We start from the raw sequence: 15,521 nt of genomic DNA on the forward strand, positions 1-15,521 counted from the left end.
CGCTGTAAGGGGTTACTGAGAAGACGGTCTCAGGGAAAGCGAGAGCAGCCCCGGGGAGGGAGTATAAGACATGTGCAAATCCCTTATAGACGGGGAATGCGCCCTCTGGTGGTCAAGAGACCAATTAGAATAAGGGATGAGCCTAGGAACCACGATTCCCACAATGCACCTGACCCAACACAAGACTCACAGGAATTGGAGGGGGAGGAGCAGGATTGGGAGATGGTCTCTGATCAGGGTGATGAAGAGCAGCTGAGGGAGCCCTGGGAGGAGGTAGAGGAGATGGAATGGGATAAAAAGGAGGAGAAGGAAGAGGAGAGGATGGAGGTGGTGGCATGTGCACAGACTGATGGTGCTAAGGTGAAGAGCTTCCTGGCTAAGGTATTGCCTCAACTGTCTGGAAAGGGGAGGACAGGATTGATACAGCTGGGAAGAAACCTGTGGCAGCAAGTGCTTAAGAAAGCTAAGGGTATGAGAAGTTAAATATTGTGTGTTGCAAATAACTGCTATGGAACTTGATACTTAGCAACTAACAGAGTAAAAGAGAGAGGGGTAAATGTCATTGAACTATACTCAGCGAATTAACAGGAAATCTCTGTCTGGCATTGTGAACATGAACTTGTTAAATATTGCAAAGTGAGATTGTTGTACTGTATTGTTGAATTCACTACAATTGAATGGCTGTGAATAAAAGTGAATCCCTTTATGATAAGACTGCTGGAGTTTCTGGCTGTTTGTTGGGGGTCATTATTGAATGGCAAACTAAAAGAAGCAGTCCTTTGTGGAAGCTGTGGCGGAAGGGTGAGGAATTGAAACTAACCGGTGCTGCAAGGGAGAAAGACCAGAAGTGAAGCTTATCTGCTAAGCAGGGTCGACCTGGGCCAGAGAGCGGAAGGGTGACCTGCTGACAATGCTCATGGAGAGGTAGCAGGACTGAAGTCTGGAAAAGGGCAATGAAATCCTATATTTGAGCTTCCAAGAGGATCCATGGTACTAGCGTCCCAGCTGTGGGCACCAAAGGATAGCTTGTAGAAATCCGTACTCCCATGAGCATTAATCCAACTCCCCTGGAGGGCTGTGTAAGTAGAGCCCAGTAAAACTAGGAGAGTTCTGAAACTGGTGCATGGAGGCTATATCTATGTGAGGGAGCAGGCCACAGAAGGACCTCCGTACCCCTCACGAGAACCTCATGAAAGAATTGATGGACCAGGACCAATGTTTTTTTTGTGCCGGTATGCACCGGTACAGCGTACCGGCACATTTTTTCCCATGGCTGGCTCACCTACCCACCCTCAGTTTCCTGATAGCCCTCCTTTCTGTCCTTGCCGCCATCCTGCGTTTCAATCTTTTATTTTACCTCAAGTCGCAGCGGCGGCAGAGAAAGCAGCAGGCTTTCCCTTCCCTCTCAGTGTCCCGCCTTCTTCTGAATGATGCATTTCCTGTTTCTGCGAGGGCAGGACACTGAGAAGGAAGGGAAGGCTGGAGGCGAGCCTGATGCTTTCTCTGCTGACGCCGCTGCAACTTGAGGTAAAATAAAATATTTAAATGCACGGCGGCTGCAGGAATGGAAAAGAGGGCTATTGGGAAGCTGAGGGCAGGCAAGTGGGGCTGGGGTTGGAACTCGGGGGCTGAAGGGGGCAGGTGGAAGCTGGGGCAAGTCACTGGACATGGATTGGAGAGGAAGATAGGGGTCAAAGGAGAATCGCTGGACATGGAAGGGAGGGCAGAGGAGAATCGCTGGACATGGATGGGAGGGGAAGGCAAGGGAGAGAAGAGAAATTGCTGGACATGGATGGTTAGGGGTGGGCAGAGGAGAATCGATGGACATGGATGGGAGAAGAGGGCAGGGGAGAGACGAGACTCGCTGGACATGGATGGGAGGGGATAGATAGGGAAGAGAGGAGAGTTGCTGGAAATGGATGGATGGAGGGGAGGGCAGGAGAAATGCTGGACATGGATGGAGGAGAGGGAAGACAGGAAGGAGATGCACATGGATGGAATGGAGGGCAGGGAAGAGAGGAGAAATGCTGGTCATGGATGGAGGGGAGGGAAGACAGAGAAGGTTGAAATGCTGGACATGAATGGAAGGGAGGGAAGACAGAGGAGGAGAAGCACATGGATTTAGGGAAGAGGAGAAATTCTGGAGACGGATGGAGGGGAGAGAAGACAGAGGAAGGAGATGCACATGGATGGAGGGAAGAGAAGACAGAGGAAGGAGATGCACATGGATGGAGGGGAGGGGAGAGAGTTGAAATGCTGGACATGGATGGAGGGGAGAGAAGAGGAAGTGAGAACATGAATGGAGGGGAGGGGGAGAGGAGAAATACTGGACATGGAGGGGAGGGGAGGGAAGACAGAGGAGGAGATGCACATGGATTTAGGGGAGAGAGGAGAAATTCTGAACATGGATGTAGGGGAGGGAAGAGAGAGGAAGTGAGATGAACATGGATGGAGGGAAGACAGAGGAGGAGATGCATATGGATTTAGGGGAGAGAGGAGAAATTCTGGAGATGGATGAAGGGGAGAGAAGACAGAGGAAGGAGATGCACATGGATGGAGGGAGACAGTTGAAATGCTGGACATGGATGGAGGGGAGGGAAGAGAGAGAAAGTGAGAAGAACATGAATGGAGGGGAGGGGGCGAGGAGAAATGCTGGACATGGAGGGGAGGGAAGACAGAGGAGGAGATGCACATGGATTTAGGGGAGAGAGGAGAAATTGTGGACATGGATGGAGGGGGCAGAGTTGAATGCTGGACATGGATGGAGGGAAGGGAAGAGAGAGGAAGTGAGATGAACATGGATAGAAGGGAGGAGAGAAGAGAAATGCTGGACATGGATGAAGGGGGGAGAGGAAAAAAGCTGGACATGGATGGATGAGAGGGAAGAGAGAGGAAGGAGATGCATATGGATGGAGGGGAGGGAAGAAAGAGGAAGGAGATGTATATTGACGGAGATGAGGGAAAGGGTAAAAAGGAGAAAAACTGAACATGGATGGAGAAAATAGGCAAAAGCTGGATCCACTCTAAATGTCCTCCAGTCAAGTCCGTAGAGGACCCAGCTTTTACCTATGGATGAAAGGAAACCCTGGAAACGGAGTTAAGGGAACAGATGGAGAGCAGCAGAATCAGAGACTGGGACCAACATGATCAGAAAAACAAAGTCGTCCAGACAACAAAGGTAGAAAAAAAATCATTTTATTTTCACTTTAGTGTTTGGAATATGTCCAATTTGAGAATTTACATCTGCTGTCTTATTTTGCACTGGGTATATTGGAGCTGTAACAGCTGACAGAAATTATTTATAATGAAAAAAATTCACAAGTTATTTTTTTCTGCTATACTAGTATAGCATTTTCAATGATACCTATTTATATGCGCCATGGCTGGTATAAGGGGTGTGGCTACCATAGGGGCAGATGAATGTAAACAAACAAACCAAGGTACTCAAACATATATTAGGTAATTACTTTTAAAGAGGAAAGGCCTCGAGAAACCCCATGACTGATAGAAAAGTCTATATGGGGTTGGACTTCCTCATCATCGGCCCGAAAACCTCTAAAAAGGCTAAACAAGAACTCTTCACTTAGCTCAATGTGTAGCCGGTCTCTGTGTGTTTTGTGCTCTCTCTGCTTTCCTCTCCCGCACACTCCTCAGGGCGGTTAGCACAGAGAACATAGGGGCAGAGCCATAGATGGTGACCCCGCCCATGAGTACCGGTACCTTTTTTTCCTACAAAAAAAGCACTGACCAGGACTAGCACAGATCTCCTAGGAGAAGACTGGTAGTCCAAGAACTCAAAAAGGAAAAAGCAATCCTCCACCTCTTGACGGTAATGAAAAGACGTTTGCCATGTCCTTGAAGGGAAAGATAGGCTCATCAATGGAGACAATGTCCGTGCCCGTGGAGGGAGGATGGGTACAGATGGCATTCTAAAGGATACCAAGACGTGCTAGGAATACACATCTGACCCCCATATGCTCTTCACCAGTGCCAGACACGAACCTATCATGAGTGGGATGATACCAAGTCCTCCTCGCCCGAGAAGAGGTAGGACCCTGAAAGAGGCATCGAGAATAGGGCTCCAGACTTCAGTTGCATTAAAACTGCTCACAGCAGCATCAATCAACACGGGCGGCAGTCGATCCCAGTGCCGCATGCGACACCAACAGCGGAGTCCACACCACAGGCTAAGGACCATACGGAGCCAATACAAAAGGCGCAGTAGGCGCAAGCACCCTCAAAACCAATGTGGATCAAGGCTCTCAAGAGGCAGTCGGGCGCAAGCACCCGTCAACACTAATGCTCTGGAAGAGTGAGGAGCTGATACAAACAGCGTAGCAGGCACAAGTACCTTCAATGCCGATGCCCCGGTATAGAGGCTTGGATAAAGAGGCATGGTAGGCGCAAGCACCTTTGACTTCGCCGCAGTATAGAAACAAACTGCTGAAGCAGCGCCCATAAGGGCTTAGCGGAGAAGCATGACTGGCACAAGAACCGTTGACGCTGATGCACTCTGAAGGTGGCCAGGCTTCAAGAAGCATGGTCCTGCTGCTCCAAGACTCCTGCAGCGGTAGTAATTGGAAGGTCTCTTAGTATCGAGACACTTCACCAATGCTGCAGTGCCTCGGATGCACCGAAGGAGACCAACTCCGAACCTCAAAGCTCATATGGCCAAAGATCTTTGGTACAACATTGATTCTCAAAACCAACGATTCCTCAGTATCGACGTGATGCTCCAAACCGACTTTCCTCGGCACCAACGACAGTGCACAGTATCCACATCGAGAACTGGGCACCAACAAGGACAAAGTGAAGCCTGTTGGTCCCGTGTTCACATGGCGGGCAGGAAGATAATCGTTCATGAGCACTGAAGTGTGTTTCGCACTCCAGAACAGCTCTGTGAGAAGCATGATACAAGCTCCAGATTGGGCAACGAAGCGTCGCGTTACCAATTGTGAGAATATTAGCCTGCTTGTCCTTCGGAGAATAAGATTTACACATTTTGTATGCCTTACACACTTGCAGCTTGCAGTACTGTGATGTGCATCACTCTAACAGGTCCTCTGACAAAGGCATATGTGCCGAAATACAGCCTGTTTGGGGATTTCTTGTCAAGTGTATCCTGTATACTGCATGTGAAGATTGCATTGATAGAATGTCTTCATTGTGTTTTCAAAATAAAAAGACATTTTATCTTGGACTTTGGGCATCTTCCAGTTAAAATGATGCACATCCTATTAAGTGTTATTTTGAGTACAGATGCACTTGTAAAAGTTTTTTTTTTTTTTTTACAAAGGGAAAGCAGAGTAGAGGTAGAACAAGTACATCTGCAATAGAAAGGAAACATTGTTATATTTTAAGGAAAACCTACTGTGAAACCTGGGAACTCAGCACCTCAAGCCGTCTGTCAGCACACTGAATAATTTCTTCATATGACTTTACCTTTCAAAAGAAAATGTTAAAATCAATTAAAGACTGAATAACAATGATTTCTTTTGCCTCATAGTTTCCCTGTAAATTTTATTTCTCTCAAAGCACTGTGCCTCCTTCCAAAATAAAAGAACGCATTATCTAGAACAGGTTAGGATCTACTGCCTTAAAGGTAACTCTGTATAAACCAGTGGTTAATAGGTTCAAAGCTTGAGTGTAGCAATACAAACTTTCACTTTTTGAAGTGCAGTGCTGAGAAAAAGTTTGAGAATCCCAAGTATAATAATGAGAATTAAAAGTTCTTACCAGTCTTTCCTTATGTAATAAAAAGAGTATCAATAAAACAATTCATTGTTTTTTGAGGTAATGTATAAAGTGGGAACAAAAAGACGAATTCATGAACAGTATGTGAACCCCTAGTTCCTAATTAGAACTAGGTGGTTAAATAATTAGGTAAAAAAAATCACCCTGCATAATAATTCTGCACCTCAGAGTTTGGGCATCCTGTCCTATATGAAAGTCTAAGTAGTACTGAGTTTGGTCTTCACCTTAAAAGTTAGTAGAAACTCATCATGCCACAGTCAAATGCAATGTCAGAGGACCTATAAGAAAGAGTAGCAATCTGTCTGGACAGGGATACAAGACCACTGCTAAACATCTGAGGCTCCATCCATCCACTGTCAAGACAGAATACAAATGGAAAAAGTTGAAGACTACAAAACATAGTTGCTTATCTGTAACAGCTGTTCTCCATGGATAATGCAGACACACTTGGATAGCCTTCGTCACTGGCTGCCTATCCGGACGTGCTCCCCTACGTTGACAGAGATTTCAGCCAATCGCCTTTGTAACTCATCTTTCTACTCTGCCAACATCAGTTGCCTCTCAGTAAAAGAATAGCTCCTTAGTAGGGTCAATAGACAATTGGAAGTCCCTGATAGGAGGATGTAATCCAAATAGCCTCTGGAAAGAACTGAAGTAAGGGGACGGAGGGTGAGAAACTGTGTGTGCATTATACTGTGGCATAATGGGAATTGGGACTTGATATACCGCCTTTCTGAGGTTTTTGCAACTCCATTCAAAGCGGTTTACATATATTCAGGTACTTATTTTGTACCAGGGGCAATGGAGGGTTAAGTGACATGCCCAGAGTCACAAGGAGCTGCAGTGGGAATTGAACTCAGTTCCCCAGGATCAAATTCCATTGCACTAACCACTAGGCTACTCCTCCACTCATGTGAAAACAGTTCCATAATTTCACTCTGTTCTACTTATAACTCCTGAGAAATGTAATTTTTGACATTATGGAACTGTTTTGAGTGATTATCACAATTGGTTATTGTCTGTAAACAAAAAGTTTTTCTTGAAAAAATAGACATTAAAGTTGTAAAAAGATTGGTTGTTTTAACAGAGCTTTTTGACCTGTGATTGAATTGTAGTTAAACAGCAAATCCCTACCCTGATATCAATGGAGTTAGAGTGGCTATTTCTTGTGACGTCTGAGGTCTTTTCCGCCTAACCAATAGAGAATGTGTATGTGTATAGAATGTTTGTATGTTTGGGAAGCTACCAGGTGCCCTTGACCTGGATTGGCCGCTGTCGGGGACAGGATGCTGGGCTTGATGGGCCTTTGGTCTTTTCCCAGTATGACATTACTTATGTACTTAAGTCTGTCCACTTTGTGTTGTAGTTATGGTAGAGAGAGAGACCATTCGTGAGGCAGGAGAACTTTGCCAAGTTTGTCCTCCAGTGTGTTTTGAGCTCCTAGTATGTAAGAAGCTGTGAGCCCTGAATTTAGTGAGAGTAGGATGTTGTAAACATGGCATGTTTCTAGACAGAGGGTGAATGATCTTGTGCCCCCTTGCTTTTTTATGTAGAACATTGTAAGCTCTTTGAGCAGGGACTGTCTTTCTTCTATGTTTGTGCAGCGCTGCTTACGCCTTGTAGCGCTATAGAAATGCTAAATAGTAGTAGTAGTAGTAACATTGTGACCTGATTGTCTATGCGCAGAAGTATGCTTTTTCCTTTGAGGAGGTGTTGAAAAGCTGTGATTGCATATAAAACTGTACAAAGCTCTTGGACATTGTCTCTTCGGTGGACCAAGTACCTTGAGTGTAATAGTCCTGGAGTCCTTTGGGTGAGGCATCTGTTGTAAGTATAGATTTGAGTGGCGCTCCCTGTGTATACTGGGTGGATGGAGACACCAAAGTAGCGCTTTCTTGAGTTGAAAAGAAAGATTGATTTTGTGAAATAGACTCTGCCTGAATTGATCCCATTGATGGTTGAGGTTCCATTGAATAAGTCTCATCCTTAGCTTTGCTGTGGTAATGACAGCCTTTGTTGCTGACATGTGGCCCAAAAGACACAGGAGGAATCTGGCTGTGCATGATTGGACTGGGAGAAGCTGGGAAGCTTGATGTATACTTTGAGCATGAGCAAGTGGGAGAAAGGCTCAAGCTTATGTCCAGCATTGCCCCAATGGTTTGGGATGGGAGAAGAACAGATTTTTCTTTGTTGATGATAAATCCCAGAGACGAAGAGTGGTAATGGTTAGATGAAGATGTTTTAGAAGATCTTCTTTGGTTGTTCCAGCAGCAATCCAATTGTCCAAAGGATAAATAAATGCTCCATTCTTTTTACTAGGTGTGGATGAGAATCCGAATGGCAGGACCTTGTACTGGAAGTGTTGAGTCTGGAAAATGATGCTAGATATTTCCAATGACTTAGATGAATTGGCATGTGGGCACAGGCTTCCTTGAGATCTAGGGTTGCCAACTAAGCATTTTGAGAAGAAGTGGCAAGAGGGCATTCTGAATTTCTCCATTGTGATGGATAAATTCAAATTCCTAAGACTGAGAATGGGAATGCAGTCTGCCTAACTTCTTGGGTATAAGGAAATAATGGGAGTAGAAGCGCTGTGGAATACTTGTGGTTTGGATAAGTTCCATTGCTTGAATTTGGAGTAGAAATTAAATTTTTTGCTCCAGAATTGTTGAGATGGAAGTTGCTTGATGGAGGGAGGGTGGGGTGATGGAACAAAAGCGTCCCGCTAGAGGTAAAGGGTCAAAACTTTAGATGTTGAGGGAGCGGTAGGATGGAGTCTTCTCTCTGGTAGCTTTTGCCATGAATTAGAAGGTTGCCGAGTTGGTCTAGATTATGGCTGTCATGAATAAGGCTTATATCTTCGTCTATATGAAGGTGGAGAGGTGTATTGAGATTGGTATGGTCATCTGTATGAAAAGTACTGGAATCTCTTGTATGATGTAGAAGTATCAGAACGGTTAGAGAGTTCTTTGAAAGTTGAATGGTCATCTTTTACCTTACAGATAGCATCTTTAAACCTTGTCTCTGAAGAGATTGTCCCCCTGACATGGGGCATCTGTGAGACAGTCATGGAGGTCATTGCGGAGACCTGGTACATGCAGCCAAGTAATTCTTCTAGCTGCAATACAGACAGCAGCTATATAGAAAGTTGTATCATAAAGGTCATAAGTGTTTCTGATTAGTTGAAATGTTATGTCTTCTAACATATTGAGAAAGGAGGATAAATGCTCAGTAACTGGAGAGGAGAGTGAATCTAAGATATTATATAGCTTGGAATATTGGTAATATAGAATTTGAAACTGATGAGCTGCTATTCTTGATGCCAGCATTGCTCCTGAAAAACTTTCTTTCCAACAGTGTAAAAAGTCTTGAGATCTTTTCCAGGAGGATAAAATACAGTTGTGATGTTTTAGACTTATTTAGAACTGCCTTGAGGATCACACAATGATGTAGTAACTGAGATTTTTCATGTCCAGGTGCTGATTAGACTTTATACTTAACATCTAAGCATTTTGAAATCGGCTGCTGAGAATAAGGATTCTGCCATACTTTTTTTTGCAGTCCTTGAAGTATGGTATAAATAGGGACTGCTACAGGTCCAGAAGAAAAGTCAACAGCTGTTAGGGCGGCTTCAAAATCCTTCCTGTTTACAGTAATTGATTCTGCACCGAGAGTGAGGTCTTTTAGGAATTTTTGAATAAATTTAAAATAAATGCAGTGGTTCCCAAACCTGGTCCTGGAGGCACCCCAGCCAGTCAGGTTTTTGGGATATCCACAATGAATATTCATGAGAGATATTTGCATGTAATGGAGGCAATGCTTGCAAATGTCTCTCATGAATATTCATTGTGGATATCCCAAAAATCTGACTGGCTGGGGTACTTCCAGGATCATGTTTGGGAACCACTGAATTAACATCTTCAGCAGGGGTATCCTGCTTGGAAGTTTCAGAATCAGACTGCTGCATGGTTGCCGAAATAGAAGTGGTCTGCTGTGGTTCTGAAAGAGTAAAATGTTCAGGTTCTTCTTCTGATGACAGCACCTCTATAGCAAGCACTGGGGAAGTACTCTAATATTCAGGAAGAGGTTAGGGGCTCCTAAGCTGTAATGAGGATGCTGGGGAGGGAGTGAGAGGTGCCAGAAAAGGTGGATAAGGCATATAAGACGGAGATTGATGAGCGCAGTATTGAGGTGCAAGTTGTTGTAGATCTTATAAAATAATTGAAGGAGAAGAGAAGCTGCATCCTGTGTGGACTGAAAAGATGGTGGGAGGAATGCAGGCTGAGGTGGAGCTGGTAAAGTCACTGAAGGGGACATATGGAATTCTGGTTGTGACTGGTGAGGAGCAGATGGTAAATGTTTAGACTTACTGGTCTTTTAAGCTTCTTCTGAGACGGTTGAGGTATGGAGTCAGTCTGAGCTGACTGTGGTGATGGAGTGGAGTCTGTGTCTCTTTTAGACGCAGACTTCCATCAAGTATGTTTTGGTGAAACAGCAACCTCCACAGAAAAAGTCAGGGTTTGGCTGACAGGACCATCAGTACCAGGCAGAGGCTTTTTATTTTGATGCTGAAGTTTTTTTGAAGTATCCAAGTCTGCAGGTAAATGAGATGTTAAAACAGTTTCCTGAGAGGGCTGAGCAACAGTGCCACACCCCTTTAGTACTGACAACAAGCCCGCAGGTTTAGTAGGAGTTGTTACAGTTCCAAACAGAAAACCCACCAGTATCTCGATGAGGCCCTTTGGTTCAGCACTATTGTTTTCCATATTAGAGGAGTGTAAGTGTAAATGCTTTTCCTATCATTTCGGAGAGCAAACATTCACTGCACAGTGCAGAAAAGAAAGAATTGAGAAGCTTCTGACATCAGCAGAGTGGGAAGATGATCTACACACGCAATTGGCTGAAATCTCTATAGCCCACCTGGCCAGAATGAACAGACAGATGTAGAAACAGTGGCGTACCAAGGGAGGGGCGGTGGGGACGGTCCGCCCCGGGTGTCAGCAGGTGTGTTTGTGTGTGTGTGTGTGGGGGGGGGGGGGGCGGTGCTTCGCCGGCGCCCCAGTCCCCACCTGCCTACCAGCTCCGTGGACAGGCGACCCTCTTCTCCTGCCACCCGGCACCTGACCCAGGCTTTTAAAAAAATCTGTGAAGCACCTCGCGTCTTTCTGCTCTGCGTGTAAAGGAAGCAAATTGCCTCATTGGCTGGCCTTCCCTCACTGTGTCCCGCCCTCGTGGAAATAGGAAGTTACATCAGAGGGCGGGACACAGTGAGTTTGTTCAGGGCCCTTAGGTCTAGGATGGGACGCATCCCCCCTGTTTTCTTTTGCACAAGGAAGAACCTGGAATAGAATCCCAGCCCTTCTTCCCCTAGTGGAACGGGTTCGACTGCATTGGCCTTTAGAAGGGCGGAGAGTTCCTCTGCAAGTACCTGTTCGTGCTGGGAGCTGAAGGATTGAGCTCCCGGTGGGCAATTTGGAGGTTTGGATGCCAGATTGAGTGTGGATCCTTATCTGGACTATTTGAAGAACCTACCTGTCGGAGGTTATAAGAGGCCACATTTGGTGAAAAAATATCAACCTCCCCCCAACAGGCAAGTCGCCTGTTGGAGCCAGTCAAAAGCCCGTCCCTTGCTTTTGCTGGGGAGACGTAGGGGTCTTAGGTGCACTGCGTTGATGAGAACGCGCATGCTGGGGCTGAGTCTGAACCAGCTGCCGAGAGTCAGGAGTGTACCTACGCCTATTATAGGAATAGGGAGCACTCCTCCTCCCTCCAAAAACCCTCCTGGATGAGGAGGCAGTAGCAGAAGACGTCCGGTGGGAGAGAAAATCATGATGTTTTTTCATCTGTTCAACCATATCCTCTACTTTGTCTCCAAAGAGATTATCCCCCAAGCAAGGAACATCTGCCGTTCGCTGCTGTGTCTTCTGATCCAGGTTAGAGACACGCAGCCATAAGAGTCTGCGCATCACTATACCTTGAGCAGCTACTCGGGATGCCGCAGCAAAAGTGTCGTAAGACCCCCTGGCCAGGAATTTGCGACACGCCTTCTGCTGCTTGACCACCTGGTGAAAAGGTTCAGCAAGCTCCGGAGGAAGTGCTTCAACTAAACTGGACAGTTGCCTCACTGAGTTCCATAAGTGAATGCTCGTGTAAAGCTGGTATGTCTGGATTTTGGCGGCAAGCATTCCGGCCTGATACGTACGCCTCCCAAAAGAATCCAAGATCCTAGACTCTCTGCCTGGGGGCGCCGAGGCATAGTCTCTAGTACTCTTGGCTCTTCCGAGAGCAGAGACCACCACCATAGAATCGTGAGGAAGTTGGGCCTTCACAATTACAGGCTCTCCATGGACTCTGTACTGGGACTCGGACTTCTTGTGGACCACTGGATTAGAGAGAGGGCAAGACCAAGTCTGCATCAGCACTTCCCTGATTGTATTGTGCAGGGGGGCCGTTGCAAACTCTGCAGGTGGAGAAGGATAATCCAGGACCTCGAGCATCTCAACCCTGTGCTCATCCATAACCTCCATAGGGAATGGAATGTCCTTAGACATTTCCCGTACAAAGGATGAGAAAGTAATACTCTCAGGCGGAGACTGTCTTACTTCAATCGGTGGAGTAGGATCAGAGGGAAGCCCACAGGACTCTTCCTCCAAAAAATACCTGGGGTCTTCCTCTTCACCCCATGAACGCTCCTCTTCGGTATCGGACAAAAGGTCCCTAAGAGCAGCCCGAACCCGAGCCTGTCTCTACTTCAAGGATTGATGATCTCGTGGGGGATGCCGAGAAGTCGACCCCTGCCTGGACTCCGGCGAAGCTTCCTCTGCCGATGTCGAGTTGAGCCGGGTGGTAACCGGCTCCGGTACCGCAAACGGCACCGAGGGCGAGGACCTCCTCACAGGTGATGGGCGAGATGTCGTCTCAGCAGTCGGTACAGGAGGCGCAAGAACCCCCGACACCGAGGCAGACTGATGATGCAATCCTTCCAGAAGTTCTTGAAGAAGGGCCCGGATACACTCATCAAGAGCTGCCATCGGGAAAGACTGTGGGGCCGGAGCAGGAGTCGGTGTCAGAATCTGAGGGGGTTCAAGAGCCGATACCAGGCTGCTGGACGACCGACACATCGGCACCTCCTGAATGGAGGGTGAGCGGTCCTCCTGGCGCCGACGCTTCTCGGGTGCTGACTCTCTCGGCTCTCGGTACCGTGTCTGGAAGGAGATCGATGACGGTGCTTCTTCACCTTCGCTCGACGCCCATTATCGACACTCCTCGGTACCGATGAGGACGTGGAATCCTCACACCTCCTCGGGTCTGGGTCCGAATCAGGTCGGTCCCAGGGGGCCTGCATAACAGTAGGCCTCGAGACGGTGGAGACCCACTCGATGCCTCGCTGCTCCCAGCTCGAAGTGGTCTCTCAGCAGCCATTACTTGGACTCTCGGTGCTGCTTCCCTCAACGTCGATGCAGCCGACTTCGGTACCGATGTCGATGCCGACGTTTAAGGACCTAACCGATCAGAAAAAAGTCATTCGCGCTGAGCCTCTCGAGCCACCTGGGTCCTTTTCTTCATTAACTTACACAGCTTACAACCAGCTGGAAGATGATCAGGCCCAAGACACTGGAGGCACCATGTGTGAGGGTCGGTACTCGAGATGGTCCAGTTGCAGCGAGTACAGCGTTTGAAGCTGCTGGGAGTCTTCGATGACATAGGTGGGGAAAATAGCATCCGCGAAATCAAAAGGCTCGATTGTGCCTAAAGGCGTCTGCAACGAAAAAGAAAGGAAACTTGAAAATTTGAGGAAAAACTAAAAAAATAAGGGAAAAAACTCTTTAAAAAAATACTAAGTATTGAAGAAGAAAACAAAGTAGAAGGGCGCGATAAACGCGAAAAAGCATTCTTCTGGGCCGACAAAAAACAAGGAGCAGCAATTCTCACACAACTCTCTCACAGCGCGGATAAAAAAGAACTGGTTTAGTCAGGCTCGCATCATGGGCGGGAAGCGGCTTGCACATGCGTAGTGCACTCACACCCGCACGACGGAGCATTCTGCAAATTTCAAGTTTTTTCTAAAGAAAAGTTCCAGTCTCCTGGGCCGTCGCGGACGACGACCCACACATAAGAATATGGAGCCTGCTTGTACTCGGTGAAAGTGGAATTAGAAAAGGTACAGAGAGAGAATACATATATGAAATGGGCTAAGAAAGGGTTCAGTACACTGGGACAGATATGGAGTAATGGAGAAATAAAAAGCTTTGAGGAACTGCAGGATGAGTTTGACTTGGAGGAAAGAGACATGGTGTACTATGTCTGCTTAAGGAACTATGTCCTGAGGCGGGCCAGAGAGGAGCTGGAATTGGCGGAGACAGGGCTGGAAAAGGCAATGGGGGGGGGGGGGGGGGCAAAGGCAGTATAACTCGCTTGTATAGAGTGCTGCTCCTCCTCTCTTCGCCCCAGGGTATTTACACGAAGAGATGGGAGGAAGATCTTCAGTTGCCCGGTCCGGGATTTATAAAAGTATAAACAGAGCTTTGTGGCGTGCGAGACACGCTCCACCGTACATGTGCAAGTGCCTTCCCGCCTGCTGCAAGAACACGGTCTCCTCAGTTTTATACTACAGCAAAAATAAAGTAAAAATAACAAAGGAGACAACTCCAAGAGGAGGTGAGAGGGATTGTGAGAATATAAAGCCTGCTATCCTCAGAGCACACCTGTTATGGGTAAGTACTTTAGCTTACTCCAAGGACAAGCAGGCATATTAATTCTCACAAATGGGGAATCCCTAGCATACAGGCTCACCAAAAACTGGTCAATTGAGCCTCGTAATGACAAGGACATAACACAGATTAACCTGAAACTATATACAATCTGAATGACAGTGCAGCCTGGAACAGAATAAAATGAGCCTAGGAAGGTGGAGTTGGATTCCAGACCCCAAGAGATTCTGCAGCACTGTCTGCCTGAACCGACTGTCGCGTTTGGTATCCTGCTCAAGGCAGTAGTGTGATGTGAATGTGTGGACTGAAGACCACGTCGCAGCCTTGCAAATATCTTAACTGAAGGCTGACCTCATGTGGGCTACAGACGTAACTATGGCTCTGACATTGTGAGCTGCGACATGACCATCTAGGGCTAGCCCAACTTGGGCATAAGTAAAAGAAATGCAATCTGCCAGCCAATTATAAATGGTGCGTTTCCTGATGGCGACTCCCATCCTGTTGGGATGAAAAGAAACAAAAAGTTGGGAAGACTGTCTGTGGGGCCTGGTCTGCTCCATATAGTAGGCCAGTGCTTTTTTACAATCCAAGGTGTGCAAGCTGCTTTCGCCAGGATGGTCATGAGGACTGGGAAAGAATGTTGGCAAGACAATCAACTGGTTCAGATGGAACTCTGACACCACCTTTGGCAGTAAAGGGTGTTTGCAGAGGACTACTCTGTTGGGATGAAACTTAGTATAAGATGCATCCAGCACTAAGGCCTGAAGCTCACTAACTCTATGAGCTGAAGTAACAGCCACCAAGAAAATGACCTTCCATGTCAAGTACTTCAGATGGCAGGAATTCAGTGGCTTGAAAGGAGATTTCATCAGCTGGGTGAGAACGACATAAAGGTCCCATGACACAGGTGAAGGTTTGACAGGGGGCTTTGACAAGAGCAAACCTCTCATAAAGCAAACTAAAAGCTGTCCAGAGATGGGCTTACATGTTGATGATAAGCACTAATTGCACTAATGTGAACCCTTACAGAGTTGGTTTTTAGACCAGACTCTGATA

At 46.8% G+C, this 15,521-nt stretch overlaps 1 protein-coding gene across 3 annotated transcripts in view; it reads right to left on the minus strand.

Annotated features, from left to right (window-relative positions):
- The window catches only part of CAGE1 (cancer antigen 1), a 358,253-nt gene that overhangs the window by 77,326 nt on the left and 265,406 nt on the right, over positions 1-15,521 (minus strand). For all 3 annotated transcript variants that reach the window (XR_003942755.1, XR_003942753.1, XM_030208903.1), the window contains exon 7: positions 5,372-5,442. Coding sequence is in view for 1 of the 3 variants with exons in the window: in XM_030208903.1 (XP_030064763.1) it covers positions 5,372-5,442 (71 nt within the window). In the remaining 2 variants the exon portion in view is untranslated. The remainder of the gene's footprint in view (positions 1-5,371; positions 5,443-15,521) is intronic.

The sequence above is a fragment of the Microcaecilia unicolor genome, chromosome 1, assembly GCF_901765095.1.
Source record: "Microcaecilia unicolor chromosome 1, aMicUni1.1, whole genome shotgun sequence".
Classification (NCBI taxonomy): Eukaryota; Metazoa; Chordata; class Amphibia; order Gymnophiona; family Siphonopidae; genus Microcaecilia; species Microcaecilia unicolor.